General features: G+C 29.8%; 2 protein-coding genes across 6 annotated transcripts in view; one reads left to right on the forward strand and one right to left on the reverse strand.

Moving 5' to 3' along the window:
• Nucleotides 1-3813: 3813 nt before the first annotated feature.
• On the forward strand, nucleotides 3814-9621 carry LOC124954321 (39S ribosomal protein L41, mitochondrial). Of its 2 annotated transcripts, none has more exons than XM_047507093.1 (5): nucleotides 3814-4228; nucleotides 4349-5797; nucleotides 8482-8546; nucleotides 9062-9336; nucleotides 9469-9621. In XM_047507093.1, exons 1-2 carry the CDS (start codon nucleotides 4069-4071, stop codon nucleotides 4705-4707), a joined length of 519 nt encoding a protein of 172 aa, XP_047363049.1. In that variant the 5' UTR covers nucleotides 3814-4068; the 3' UTR covers nucleotides 4708-5797; nucleotides 8482-8546; nucleotides 9062-9336; nucleotides 9469-9621. The 2 variants fall into 2 exon arrangements, with proteins under 2 accessions (XP_047363049.1, XP_047363048.1); XM_047507092.1 differs by having other exon boundaries at nucleotides 4349-5671.
• The window catches only part of LOC124954316 (serine/threonine-protein kinase SIK2-like), a 10156-nt gene continuing 17 nt past the window's right edge, over nucleotides 4862-15000 (reverse strand). Inside the window, exons 1-11 of one of the 4 annotated variants that reach the window (XM_047507064.1) lie at nucleotides 14450-15000; nucleotides 12471-12563; nucleotides 12098-12303; nucleotides 11878-12024; nucleotides 11428-11748; nucleotides 11112-11235; nucleotides 10743-10954; nucleotides 10509-10654; nucleotides 9009-9556; nucleotides 8488-8906; nucleotides 4862-7646 (exon numbers count right to left, since the gene is read on the reverse strand). The exon at nucleotides 14450-15000 is cut by the window's right edge and continues 17 nt beyond it. In XM_047507064.1, the coding sequence (XP_047363020.1) occupies nucleotides 7527-7646; nucleotides 8488-8906; nucleotides 9009-9556; nucleotides 10509-10654; nucleotides 10743-10954; nucleotides 11112-11235; nucleotides 11428-11748; nucleotides 11878-12024; nucleotides 12098-12223 (2163 nt within the window). In that variant the 5' untranslated portion in view covers nucleotides 12224-12303; nucleotides 12471-12563; nucleotides 14450-15000 and the 3' untranslated portion in view covers nucleotides 4862-7526. Of the gene's footprint in view, nucleotides 7647-7759; nucleotides 8907-9008; nucleotides 9557-10508; nucleotides 10655-10742; nucleotides 10955-11111; nucleotides 11236-11427; nucleotides 11749-11877; nucleotides 12025-12097; nucleotides 12304-12470; nucleotides 12564-14449 lie in introns of those variants that run through there. The other 3 variants (XM_047507063.1, XM_047507066.1, XM_047507065.1) reach the window with 3 other exon arrangements.

Below are 15000 nucleotides of genomic sequence, written 5' to 3' on the forward strand. Positions count from 1 at the left end.
ATTAACTTTCAGGATATAATAGAGTAAACAACAAAACATCTTTTACTCTAATTATCATCCTGATATATTGAAAGGGATTTTCTAAGAGAATCGCTAACAACCAGCGGTACCCTTGAATTCTCTAATCGCAGTATGTATTTTAAGGAAATAAAAAAAAATGAAAAGAAAAGGGAAAAGGAAAAAATGAAAAAAAGAAAAAAGAAAAAAAAAATACAAATAAAGAGCGGTATTGGGAAATGAAAAAAAAAAAAAAAATAAATAAAGCAAAAAAAGAAATAATAAAACAAAAAAAAAACAGAAGAAGAAGAAGAAGAAGATGATGATGATAAGATAAAGGAGAGATACCCTAAAAAAAAGAAAAAAGAAAAAAAAAGAAAAAAAGAAAAAAAGAGCTCAGCGATTTATTTGCTAATCATTTATAATGTTCCTAAAGAACTCAAGCGTACACTGGAGGTGACTTCTTTCTCTTGGAAGTTCCTTACAGGATGTACCCTAACGTACAACTTAGTGTACGTCCAGAAGCCATAGTGCCTACACAATAATGATCACACCCCTTCTGCAATTGTATATAATTAAAAAAAAAAACATATATATATATATATGTGTATATATGCATATTATATGTACGTATATGTATATATACGCATATACATATATATATACACTGTATACACACACACACACACACACACACACACATACACATATACATACACATACATTTACGAATGTAATAATAATGACTAATTGACAAGAGACAAAACACAGATGCTGCTAGCACCATGGTTATATATCGCAAAAATAATATCAGTTAGTTATTTTTTATTACCATTATTATTGTCGATATCGAGAATCATATGAAAGGATGTTAATTTATATATATATATATATATATGCATACATACATACGTACATATATGTATATGTATATATATATATAAATTTCACTTATTATATATACTTATACATATATATAATAAGTAAACACATGTGTGTTTGTAGAAAGAATTCTGGACATTGCGCAGAAAAATGATTAACTGATTATCATCGATTTTATATAATATATATATTACCTGAGAAAAATTATTGAAATTTAAAAGACAAAAAAAAAAGAAAAAGAAAGAAACGAAGAAAGGATTAAATCGTTGGGTGCTTGTTAAAGTATTGAAATATCGTTTAATTAATTAATTTTAATAAATCTACGTATTCTCTTATAAGCTTTTTATTTTTAAAATTTACAAAAATATCGATAATGTAATTGTTGTATAATTCATCCTTTTTAATTATAATTAAGAAAGAAACAATATCTCGTTGAACCTGCACAATGTCCGAAATGAAAATAATAATAATAATAATAATAATAATAATAATAATAATAATAATAACAATAACAACAATATAAAGAAAAAAGAACATACGTTCGCAGCAATTGACATTGTATAAAAATTTGGTTTTTTTTTGTCTCTCATCCACTTTTTTTTTTTTTTTTTTTTTTTTTCTTTTTTTTTTCATTTTTCCTTTTTTTTAATACAGATACATCAAAATGTATGTATATTATATATATACATACATACGTACATACATACATACATACGCAAACACATACACACACATATATGTATATTGTGTTCTATTAATCGCAGCATCGCGCTTTTTTCATAATGCTTCGTAAAACGAGAAAAAAAGAGGGAGAGAGAGAAAGAGAGGGAGAAAGAGAGAGAGAAAGAGATCGTAAATAGCGTGTATGAATGTGTGAGTGTATGGAATTCAAGTAAACGATCGAAATTTGTCGATCTCGACACACCAGTGAGAAGTTAATCAATATTTTCTATCTGAATATTTACAAGGATATTGCGAAATCTGGATATGTAGGAGCTTAGATAACGATTTTACATACATACATACATACATACATACATACATATATACATACATAATTTAGACGTCCCTTTGTTCATCATCCCTCCCTCATCCATCCCTTTTCTTAGACTTCCCTTTTCCCCAACCCTTTCTTCCATCCTATGACCCCCTCCCAATCACCCCGCCCCCTTTTGATCTCTAAGAGCCATCAAATTAAAATGAATTTTTCTGTACCGAAGGAACAATTATGTAATTACTATTTTTAGGCATAATGTAATTACTATTTCTTGAAGGAAATAAGAACAACAACAACAATAACAATAACAACAACCTCGTATCGTCAGATTTCGTGGCATCTTTTTCTATCTATAGTATCTTGCCATTCATAATATATAGTATGTATTATGATGGGTAGATAACTCATCGTTTTATTTTTATCCTAACGTTCGTTCTAATCAAGGTTTATTACATATGATCGCTTCTATATTATTAAGAATATTAAATATAATGACGCTGAATATTTTAATAGAAATTTTTATTTTGTTTACTTTTACTTTCTTTTTTTTCTTTCTTTCTTTTTTTTTTCTTCTCTTCTTTTTTTTTTTTTTTTTTCTTTTCTTACTTTATTTTCTTTTTTCTTTTTTATTCTCATTTTACATTTCTTCCATTCGAGTTTGAAAAGAAATTATTATAACCTTTTGCACTTCCTCCTTTTGTTTTTTTTCGCTTTTTATATTGCAATGGATCGAAACGACAAATCAATTATCTGGCGAATGATGATTTTTCTTAAATAATTGGGATAAAATAATCTTGGACGGATGAATATTAAAGAAGAGAAAAAGTTATTAAAAAAAAAAAAAATATATATATATATATATATATATATATATATATATATATCTTGTATAATGTCATATAAGCACTCGTATTTTTTGAGTGCCCGTGCATGTGTATGTATATATGTATGTGTATATATATATATATACACATATATATGTATGTATAAATTGATTCTCTTCGATATTTAACTTAATTAATCAATGCAACAAAAATTAAATATTAAGTTTAATAATCAATTTCGAAGTCATTCGGTAATATGAGAATACTTTGGAATAAAAAAGGGAAGTGTGTCTTTGTTAAAAATTTTGGAAAAAAGAGGAAAAAAAAGAAAAAAAAAAAATAAATGTTCTAAGATTTCAATTATTTTCATTTTAACATTTATCACTTATCGTTTATAAAGCGCAAAGACTCTTCTAAATATTTACATTATATTCATAAATTTATATACATATATACATATATATACAATATGCCCCTGTATATAGGCAACGGTATATAGATTAGTCCCTTCGAGTCTTTTTCATAGTTACGCTCCTGAAAACGTTTCCATAGCGACCATGAAAATATTGGCGCCAAGAAAAATTTAATTACGGAACAATAATGGATGCCAATGAATTTTTGTTGTACATACGTTACTATATATTAAAATAATCATATTCATTTTGTTTAAATGTTAATAATTAATTGTTAAAATACGATGTCTAAAGAGAACAGTTTCGAAGTGACGCGTAATATCGATTAGAACGATAATAATGATTGAAAGTCGTGAGAACTTAGCGTGAAGGAATGTAAACAACAATGAAAACGTTCGGAGCTTTGACCTACCTCAATAACGTTCAGTCTATTTCGACACTTCGACGAGTGAGTATCGTTTGATCTTCTTCATAATTATTAATACATTTAAATATATATATATATATATATTTATATATATATAATTCTTTCTAATATTATAAAATTTATTTAAATTATTATATGTGTAATACGTAATATGTAATGTACTAGTGATATACAATGGTGTAAATTAATAGCGTTTACAATTTTCGAAAAGTATTTTTTCCAATTAATTATTTACATGTTTATATTATTATATAACATAAGATTGTTAATCGTTATTTTTAAATGTTAATAATATTTTAGTTAAAAGATTGTTACCAACATAATTCGATTGCAGCGACTCGTTGCGGTCTTGTTTCTTATTTGATTCAATTGATTTTACAAAAAGTTAGGTTAGTTTGTATCTTTGAAATCATCGATAATTTCCTTGTGGTTATGATATTGTGTGAAAAATTATTATAAATTTACGTTTTCGTTTAATCTTCGTATAAATTAATTATATTGAATCGTTCTTCCTTCGATTATACAATTATGGCCTCTTCGTGTTTGATTTTACAACGAGGTATCTCAACTTCGTGTGTTAATTATGGAAAGCGTAATTTTCGTAAATTTTTATTTCTTAATAAACGAGGTAGTCGAGATTTCAAAAAGAAGCAGTCTACAGATCCCTATCCGGATTATCCAATAGATAGTAAGTTGAAAATTATTTCGAAAAGTGTTGTGTTTAACCTCTATATTGTTTAACCTCTTTTAAAATAATATTTGAAATTATATGTAAATTAAAATTTGATTTGTTATATTCTTTATTTAGAAAGAGGAGTAAGAGATACAGGTTTTAAGATAGGAAATAGATGGATTAATGTTCCGGAAATGGTACCTGAACTTATCGTTCCATCTTTAGAAGGTTTTACTTTGAAACCATATGTATCGTATAAGGTAGAGAATATTAGTCAAGGAGAATATACCGCTAAAGATCTCTTTAATGAGATATATGCTAAAAAGATTGAAGAGGATTTTAATAAACAAGAATTGGATCCAAATGGAGATCCTATGAATCCTAACGAATATGAAAAACTTACTCCGCAAGAAGCAGCAGACCGTGCTAAAAGAACTGGTACCGATATCTTTTGCGAAGATGTTAGATATAAATCCAGTACTATTATAGATTAAAAGATATTTTCGTATCATTCGATAGTAATGAGATATATCAAAATATCATAAGAATTTGAAATTAAATGTGATGTAATATTTGATGTTACAATAAATTATAAATAAGTATTTCTATATATGTTAAAGAAGATAAGGGAATGAATTGATCATTTTATTTTTTTTTTTTGATCCACATATGTTTTATTTGGTACATTCTATGCACGCGTGTATTACATATGTAGAATGATTTATAAACAGTAACTACTGATCTATCATTTGTAACGAATAAAGAAACGAGCAAATATCTATTTTCTCTAGGAGGACAAAAATGGAGTTTCCATATACACCTTTATAACTTGTTTTATAATATCTTTGTATGATGGTAAACTCATGTGGCAGTCTTAATTCAATAGCAAATAATTGCTCTACCAAATATCGCAGATGTTATTATTCGTGTTAGACCGTGCATTGCAAAATCAATAATCAATAATATCTTACAAACAGTCTTTTTTTTTTTTTTTTTTTTACAAGGTATATACTAAAAATAAAGACATATACTAGCGTGTATATTGATGCGCATAGATGAAATGAATTTTATTGCTGTTAAATGAATGATATACATCCTTGTAAATGATGCCAGTTTTCATGGAAATTATAAATCTATCGCTCCAAAAAGACAACTTTTTAAATGGATATATCTGCTGTCAATAAGTGGTTTAAGAAACAAATTTCAATTCCTGAGTCTTAGACATATTATAAGTTCGCGCCTTTTTAGAATGACAGATCTTTTTTTTCTTTCTTTTTTTTTTTTTTTGAGAATTAGGCTAACTTAATGGCTATTGATTACACATATCAAAAGATTTTGAGCAAAAGTTTGATTGTTTTCTTTTTGGGTAAAAAATGACAGAAAATTCGAATAGTAAAGTCGTTGTCAGTTGTGCGCGGCCGGTATTGCACTCTACTGACTAAACTACTAAATTCTAAGGTTATGTATTTGCATAAAAAGTGCTGTATTCATATCAAAATGTAAAAACATTTTTTCGTTCGATACCATTTCGTTTATATGTATCTTTCCCTAACAGATACGACCGTGCAAAGCTAAAAAATCTATGTAAAAATACAAAAGCTTTATTTAAAAAAATTTAGTCTCTTGGGTATCTCACATCATTAAAATCATCATCATCATTATTATTATTATTATTGTAAACATGAAATTTTTGATGCTCTGAGCTTTGGACAAGAATCCTTGAGTAAAATTGACCTATTGTTAAAAAATGGAAACATATAAAAAGTGTGTATGTCTTTTTTTTTTTTTTTTTTCTTTTTTTGTTCTTTTTTGGTTTGATGAAAACAGTTGACAATTAAGATATTGAATTTAATGATTGCCATAAAATTTTTCTTTTCTTATTGTTCGGTGCTCTATCCATTTTCCTATGTCATATGTATCATTGTATTTTTTTTCTCTTTTTCTTTTTTTTTAATTTCTTTTCTTTTCTTTTTTTTTTTTTTATACTACACTTAGACAAAGCATCTCCAAGTCTGGTCTCTTATAACAGTTCATGCATGAATTTGTAAAGCATATATATTTAATGACTTCTGTTAAACATTTTTACAGAATGCAGCACTTCTTTCATATTCTTACATGCCAACTACATTTTACCACTAATATTATTGTTTTCTTTTGTTATTATGATTATTTCCTAATATAACGTTATGCACCATTAAAAAGAGTGGAAGGATTAAAAACATATTCTAATTTTTGTACATTCAATATCATTAAAGTATTTCTTTCTAATTAAAGCAACAACAATGAAATGTATTAATAACAATTATATTTCTATTGGTGATTTCCACTCTCTTTTATTAGTCCAAACAAAAAGAAAAGAAAGAAAAAGAAAAAAAAAAAAAATTGTAAAAGTAGCATATGTCTTCCTTTTTATATCGATGTGTTTTAATTTATTCGATCATATTGATACTTTTTCCCTCATTGAAAAAGTAAATACTACACATCCGTACAGCTTACACTAAAACACGTTTATAATACCTTGTCATTGATTTGTGAACACTTGCGTTCTTCTCATTCAGTGGCAGTAGAGAATATCATTGGTAACATTTATATGATAGAAATTTGATAAGAGTTATCATATATGTGTGATCTAAATAATATGTTCCTAAAAGAATAAGCAATTGAATATTCTGCCTGCTATAGCCAATCAATCAAAACATCATAGTAGTAACATTCACGAAGAAAGACATATGCCGCTTATCTTTTCAAAATGAATTTGATTGGTGTTTTATTGTTGTTAATTATCAGTCTATGATATAATTGGATATTCGACCGATCGGATCAGTCATGTAATAAGGCAGGCGCACATGCTACTGTATGACAAAGATTTCTTTAAATCAATTTTAATATCTTATTTATAATTATTGCATTTTGCATAAAAAGATTAACCCTGTACTGTTAGATATGATTTGTGTACAAGGATAATTGTTGTAATTGTTGTCAGATAATGACATATTCTACATAAGAGATCTTATAAAAACCATATAAATTTTTGACATTCAGTAACATGTACTATCCACGTGGTTAGAGATTCTGGGTGTGTAAGCTAGAGAATACAATATTGTTTAACGTAAAAGCGTTACTATAAAGAAAATATGTATACGTCAATGTTTCATGCTTGAAATCTAAGATCAAATGTACACAATAATACTAATATAACATCATGTGGAAAGACTAGGAAGGCAATATTGTTTATTATATTGGTTGTGTCTCTTAATCTAGCTTTACAGACTCAAAATCTCTAAGTTATTACTAAATACAACAGGACAGATATTTATTCCATTTGATCCCCAGCATTTTCAAAAATGGTTGAATGCGTGTTGTTTGTAGTGGGCCACAAGAAGCCCCCAACACTGCCGGGTGGCAAGTATGATGCCCCTCCACCTAGTCCGACCTGATACGTTCAAATAGGCGTTAAAATTTAATTTTAAGCAAAGGCACGTGCACGTACATTATAATTAATGAATATTTATTGTATTCCATTACATTACGAATTCATATATTCACCAGATGATATGATCATATGATGATTAATAATAATAATAATAATAATAATAATAATAATAATGATAATATATATATATATATATGTATAGCCAAATTATTAATTATAAAAATATACAAAGCACTAAATATATAAAACACGGGCAGATATAATATTAATACAATTTTTACTGCACATTGATTTTACACAAAAGGGATCATCATGCACGAATCGAAATCAATTTTATCGTATAATAAGTAGGCCAAAACTTAAATAACATAACTGTTTATTTCGTTTAACATAAATTAGTTCATCAAAGAATAACAATCACTGCATTAGAGGTGCTAATATAATAATATTATATAATGGTCACATAATGATAATAATAATAATAATAATGATAATAATAATAATAATAATAATAATAATAATAATAATAATAATACAACAAACCGGCAGAATCTTAACTTTACAATCTACTTTAACTACTATTAATCTATTGAAGCAAGTAAGCAGGATCTAAAGCTTTAATTTGTAAAAAATGTAAAAATAGAATAAGTACAAAACATACAGCCAAAATTCTTATAGCTGTGTATCACAGTTTTCATTAAAAAAAAAGCATAGCCTCTCTCTCTCTCTCTCTATATATATATATATATATACATACATATACATATACATATACATATACATATACATATATATATATATATAATTAAATTTTTACATTTTTATTCTTTTATAGCATTACCTGTTGACTCCATAAGAGCGTCCGTTCAGCTAACTGACAATCTGCCGCTAAGCGAGATGGTAAGCTCTTCCACCTTTCTTCTTCTCGCTTCCTATCTCTATCAAAATCAGGATCGACGTGTCCCTGAGATAAAGGTGGTAATATTTGCGTTCTCTGAGCCATTTTATAACTATCTTGTCGCGATACATGATCGATACGTCTACTAGTAGTATTGGTTGATACTGGAATAGGAGTTGGACTTCCACCGGCACGATGTCTGTGATATAAATTTCGTTTCTGTTGTAACATACGTTGTTGTACCAATAGTTGTAACTGGGTACCGGAATCTCCGCGGATTTTAAATTGCGGTTGATTTTGAGGTGGCGTAGACGGTGGTCTCAAATGTACAAGATCCAAATGACCTTTTGCTTTACCTGAATCTGCAACATTATTTGATAAAATAATTAATTGAGTTAATGTTATATAAATTTAAAAACAATCTCTTTATGATATAGAATATGAGACAATTTAAATTAATTTACCTTGAATACTTCGTTGCCTTGTAGTTGGTCTATCACCACCTCCTTGTTGACAGAAAAGTAATCTTGGTCCACCGTCGGATGCTCTACGTCCTTGTGAGGCTCGCGATATTCTACCAGTTATTGGAGATGGACTTTTAGGTGGCGGTGGAGTGCAAGAAGGTAAACTACTGGTAAAACAATTTGCTCCTGTATAATCCGGTGGACAACCAGAATCAAAACTAGATTCGAAAAGATCGGACGATGAACTGCCGCTACCACCAGCAAGGAACAACGTCGTTCGACTAGGAGGATCAATAGGATCCATAAGTGGACTATCAAAATGTTGTTGGTAATCGCTTAATCTTCGATTGACAATTTGACTGTCGATTCGTTGGCTTATGTCATGATCTAGGCCAAGCCTGTGCTCTTCTAATTTAATCTGTGCTTCTCTTAACTCATCACCGCTTGGTCCTTCTTCTAGATCTCCTTCAGCACTGCAACAACCTTCATCGGTCGAAGAGCTCGTTGAACTGAACCGTTTACCTCCTCTGCTAACATCGTCCCTTGTTCTATAACAAAGTATAAATATTGATTTATTATATTTAAGGTAAATTAAAAGATCTCTCATTTTCCATCTTTTTATTTTTTTTTTTTTACTTCTCTCTCTCTCTCTCTCTCTCTCTCTCTCTCTCTCTCTCTCTCTCTCTCTCTCTCCCTCCCCCCCTCTCTCTCACTCTTGTATTCATTGATACAAACTTACTTAATAATCTCCTTCTTATCACTATAGCATAAGAGAAAAAGGTAATCATATTATACGTCATCAAAGCATATATATATATATGCATATATATACATCCACACACAATTTTCGTAATTACAAACACATGTTAAATTCGTAATAATCAAAATAACTGATAATGAAACTTATAGAAAAAAAAAGAAAAAAAGAAAAAAAGAAAAAAAAAACAATCGTAAAAGGAAAACAAAGAAGTAAATATTAATCTTAGATGATAATAATAACATAAGAAAAAGAACAATAATTTACTCCATCAATATCGGCCTTTTGTAAAATGATAATAAGCAAAAGAACAGGAAAGCAAGAAAATGAAAGAAAGAAAGTTACCAAAAACAAAGTGACAGCAATGAGCTTCCAATTCAACCTGTCGTGACAAAATCTCTCCAATTTCCGCCATCACCCATCAATAAAGATCAACGTCCCACTAAGCTATTGCTGTAAATAAAAATTAGAGGATTAACATGGGAATATACTTTTGTATCATTTTTCTTGACTGGCAGGATTGGAAGTAGACCTCTTTCTCTTTCTCTTTCTCTTTCTCTCTCTCTCTCTCTCTCTCTCTCTCTCTCTCTCTCTCTCTCTCTCTCTCTCTCTCTCTCTCTCTCTCTCTTTCTCTCTCTCTCTTTCTCTCTAACGTTCGCTTTAAAAACAAACTAATCTGTTTTCTTTTTTTTTGTTTTCTTTTTCTTTTTGGAAAAATCAAGCAAAAATAAGTAAAGATATACCTTGATTTAAATTTATCTTCTTTCGATCTAGCAACTGTGGGCCAGCAAATATTATTCGTCGTACTGCTAACACGATGTTGCTTTAATCTTTCAAGTAACAAGAAATAAATAGCAGCGTGATGATCGTAACTGCTATTTCCTAAGGACTGTTGGGGGAACAAAAAAAAAAAAATATATTAAAAAATTAATAGTAATAATTAATCTTGATAATTTTCTATCTTCGATATCTCTTACCTGTCTAGTTCGTGTAATATCTATGCCTAAACTATGCATAAGTCGAAGTATTTGTTCATTAGGTTCTTGAATAGATGGTGATGATCTCGTTATTATAGCAGAACAAACAGTATCTGCCGAACCTGCCATCCAACGATGCCTTTTGATCTGTGGAATCGTGTATCGTTTTGCAGGTTCCAAAACTAACATTTTACGTATAAGACTTTCGCAATCTATGAAAAAAAGAAGATAAAAAAAAAAAAAAAAAAAAAAAAATAGAATGTTATATATGAATCAGATTAAAATTGACTATAAAAATATATATATATATATACATATATATATATAATGAACTAATTGACGTATATATGTGGTATAATATTAATGTACCTGTACTCATAAAATATGGAATACGAAATCTACCACTCAACACGCGATCTCTTAATGATTGAAGAGTAGATCCATCAAAGGGCAGTGCACCACATACTAATACATATAACACAACGCCTAAGCTCTGTAAAATTATACAAGTATATTATTATTATTATTATTATTATTTTGTTTTTATTTTTCTCTCTTTTTTTTTTTTTTTTTTTTTTTTTTTTTTTTTTTTTTTTTTTTTTTTTTTTTTTTTAATGTCATTTAACAGACATACAATTTTTTTTATTTGTTTCAGATAAAGAATAAAAGAATAAAAAATACATACCCAAACGTCAATTTCTGGACCGGCATAATGTTTTCCTCTAAATACTTCTGGAGCAGCATAAGGTGGGCTTCCGCACCAAGTACTTAATCGTTCTCCTGGTGCAAATCTATTGCTAAAACCAAAATCTGCAATCTTAACGTTCATTTGAGCATCTAGGAGCAAATTTTCAGCCTTCAAATCTCTGTGAGCTATGCCTGTCGCATGGCAATATTCAACAGCGGATAGGATTTGGGCAAATGTTGCCCGAGCTCTTGGTTCTCCCATTCTTCCATATTGTGCTATGTAATCGAATATCTCTCCTTTACTTGCATATTCACATACCTAAGTAGAAAACATTATTTATATATATAAATATATATATATATATAAAATCATGGGTCTAGATTAGGATATATAATTAAAAAAAGAAAAAAGAAAAAAGAAAAAAGAAAATAATTTATCTCTTCGTACCATATATATCATATTTTTAGTTTCCATAACTTGATATAATTTAACAATATGAGGATGTTCTAATTGCTTCATTATTTCAACTTCTCTATAAACTTTTTCCAAATTAGTAGGATCTAGTTGTGTCTTATCGATTATCTTGATGGCCACCTGGAATAAGAGATAATAGAAATTGTATAATAAATATTTAATATAATGAAATGATAAGAATTAATATATTTACCTCGGTTTTGGTAATCCTATGCCTAGCTAATTTCACTACGGCAAAGTTTCCCTTACCAATAGTACCTTCTATGTCATAAAAACCCACACGGATTTGTTTTTTACTCTGACTAGTTCCAGTATCCATATTTAAAAAATGTTCTTTCACGTTTCAAATAGAATTATATTTTGGATACTAATCTGTCTTCGGCCTCTTTCTTTAACGATCTAAAACATAAGAGAATAAGACCAATTATTAGAACGTATCATAACAATAGAATTCTCATCAGCAGAAAATATTAATAGAATTGCAAAGACATCATCGAACAAGAGAAGTCTTTAAAAAGAAAAAAAAAAGGAGAGAGAGAAAGAAAAAAAGAGAAAAAAGCCATTACCTAAAACCATTTGTTTCGTAGTAAAGAAATTTTCTTTAACGCCGTCTATTCATTTTCAATTTGCCAAAGAAATTTCATTAAAAATTTCCAATTCTGGAGCAGTAAGTAATCAATTTTTTTTTTTTTTTTTATCATTCTTTTTACAGTTACATGACATTGACATTAGTGGGTAGTCTTTTAAAAGGGGATCATTATGAAGAAAGAAAGAAAAAAAAGAAGAAGAAGAAGAAGAAGAAGAAAAGAAAAGAAAAGAAAAGAAAAAAGGAAAAAAAGGAAAAATAATTAAAAGAAAATTTAAATGAGAAAAGAATGGAAGATAATTATAAACGGACGAGTAAGAATCGGCATGAAGAAGAAAAAAAAAGAAAAAGAAAAAGAAGAAGAAGAAGAAAAAGAAAAAGGAGCTTCTAATAGACAAAACTATGAGTTACAAAAACAATGTCTAAAGTGATTGAAAGAGCTAGGGAGAAAAATGAAGGAAACGTCGAGGAGATAAGTATTTCATATGGACTAGACGTTTCTTTCTCAAAACTTCTACATGGGTAGCCGCGAGGTATATAACTTGCGTTTGTCGTTTGATTTTCTCTCTCTCCCTCTTTTTTTCCCTCTTTCTCTCTCTCATCCCCGGACACCCACCCCCACCTTTATTACTTCGCACGTATCTCTACTCTCGCGTTTAGCGAAGTTACGTACTGGCAAACACGACGGGCCTTTGACGTAGTAAGTAAAATCAACTGTCGAGGCTACGAGAAATGAGCAGGGTCGTTCATATATATATATATATATATATATATATATATATATATATATATAATCTCGGTTTTTTTTTTTTACGATTTCGATTGAAATGTAAAGATATAAAAGGAATCATAAGACGATAATAATACTGAATCGATATTTTTTGTATTAAAAAAAAAAAAAAAAAGAAAAAAAAAGTGCTGCATGAAATGTAGCTAAAAAAAAAAGGAGGAAAAAAAGAACAGAGAGAAAAAAAGTGAATTAAAACAAAAAAGAAAAAAAAAAAAAAAAGAAGAAGAAGGATAAATAAATATAAATAAAGAAAACTATAAAGAAAGATGAAAGGCAAATCTCTTTATAGATTATTTTATGCACAATAGAAGAGCGAGCGCAGTATGGATATATATATATATATATATATATACGAGTGAAGAATGATCGAAGAAAGATCGAATAATAAGGTCTCGTCCTTGTCTTTGGACTTTAGGGACGAAAGAGAGTGCGAAAGGTCGGCGCTCTCTCTCTCTCTCTCTCTCTCTCTTTCTTTCCTTCCTTCCTTCCTTCTCTTTACCGGATAGACGTTGTGTCTCTCTCTCCGCAACAAGTACGGCAAGTATTCGTGAGTGACGTCATGGATCGAGGACTACCCCTCGTACGACATATCTATCGACCTATGGCGATCGATAACGTCGGCGGTCTTTCAATAAGGATATATATCGGTGAAAGAAGAAAAGCAAGACAAAAGTAGAAAGAAAAAAAGAAAGAAAGAAAGAGAGAATGAAAGAAAGAGAGAGAAGAGCGAGAGAGAGAGAGAGAGAGAGAAAAAGATGGAATAAGACAGAAGGATGAGGGAAGAAGAAAAGGGATAAAAAGAAGAAGAAGAAGAAGAAGAACGAGAAAGGAAAAGAAAAGAAAAGAAGAAAATCGATGTACTCTTCAGAGTCGAGGGGGAGGGGGCCGGGAAAAAGAGCAAGAAATTAAATTGAACGCTTAAATAATTGCATTGGATAAAATCCAAGAAGAAGAAAAGAAAAAGAAAATAAGAAAACAGAAAAAAGAAGGAAAAAAAAATTGGAAGACACATGAGTGGGGGATGGGTAAGAAAAAGAAAAGATAGAGGTAAGAAATAAATCTCAGATATCGGAGTAATAACGGTTTAAAATAAAAGAAAGGAAAAGAAAAGAAAACAAAAAAAAAAAACAAGTAACAACGATATAAGCGTCGATCGATACGAAACTTACTTAACGAGTAGAGCCGGTCAATGAAGACCAAAGTCGAGGATTTACGTCTCGACTGGTCTAGGATGAAGATAAGTATTAGCGTAGACGTTGGTATCGTCGACCTCGAGGGGTACGTCGCACCGGGAGAAGAACGATTCCATCGGTGGAGACACGTCGTTCTTTTTTATATATATCTCGTACGAATGAATATTCCTTATACTCTCTCTCTCTTCTCTCTCTCTCTCTCCACTTTTTCTTTTCTTTTCTTATTTCTCTCTGTCTCTCTCTCTCTCTCTCTTTCTCACTCTCTCTCTCTCTTTCTCTCTTAAATTCTCTATTCGTCGGTCACGGAGAAGTGCCGTGACCGCGCGCGGTCCGCAAAACTCTCGTGACGGCACGACGGTTCGATACCGACTGACCGGCAGCCATCTTGTTACCCCTCTGCTCTCTCGGCGCTCCCACTCGACGAGCGGGCTTTCACGCCCGCTTCCCCTCCTACCCCCTCCACGTCCACTATTTCCACCTCCACCTTCTACTCTTCGACTCTTCTCCTCTACCACCACCTCCTCCCG

The sequence above is a fragment of the Vespa velutina genome, chromosome 15 (genome assembly GCF_912470025.1).
Source record: "Vespa velutina chromosome 15, iVesVel2.1, whole genome shotgun sequence".
NCBI lineage: Eukaryota > Metazoa > Arthropoda > Insecta > Hymenoptera > Vespidae > Vespa > Vespa velutina.

Bases quoted from the DNA above. Each gene is read 5' to 3' on its own strand.
- LOC124954321 (XM_047507093.1), top strand. From the start codon at position 4,069: ATGGCCTCTTCGTGTTTGATTTTACAACGAGGTATCTCAACTTCGTGT. The intron at 4,229-4,348 runs GTAAGTTGAAAA...TTCTTTATTTAG, and splicing joins TCCGGATTATCCAATAGATA to AAAGAGGAGTAAGAGATACA.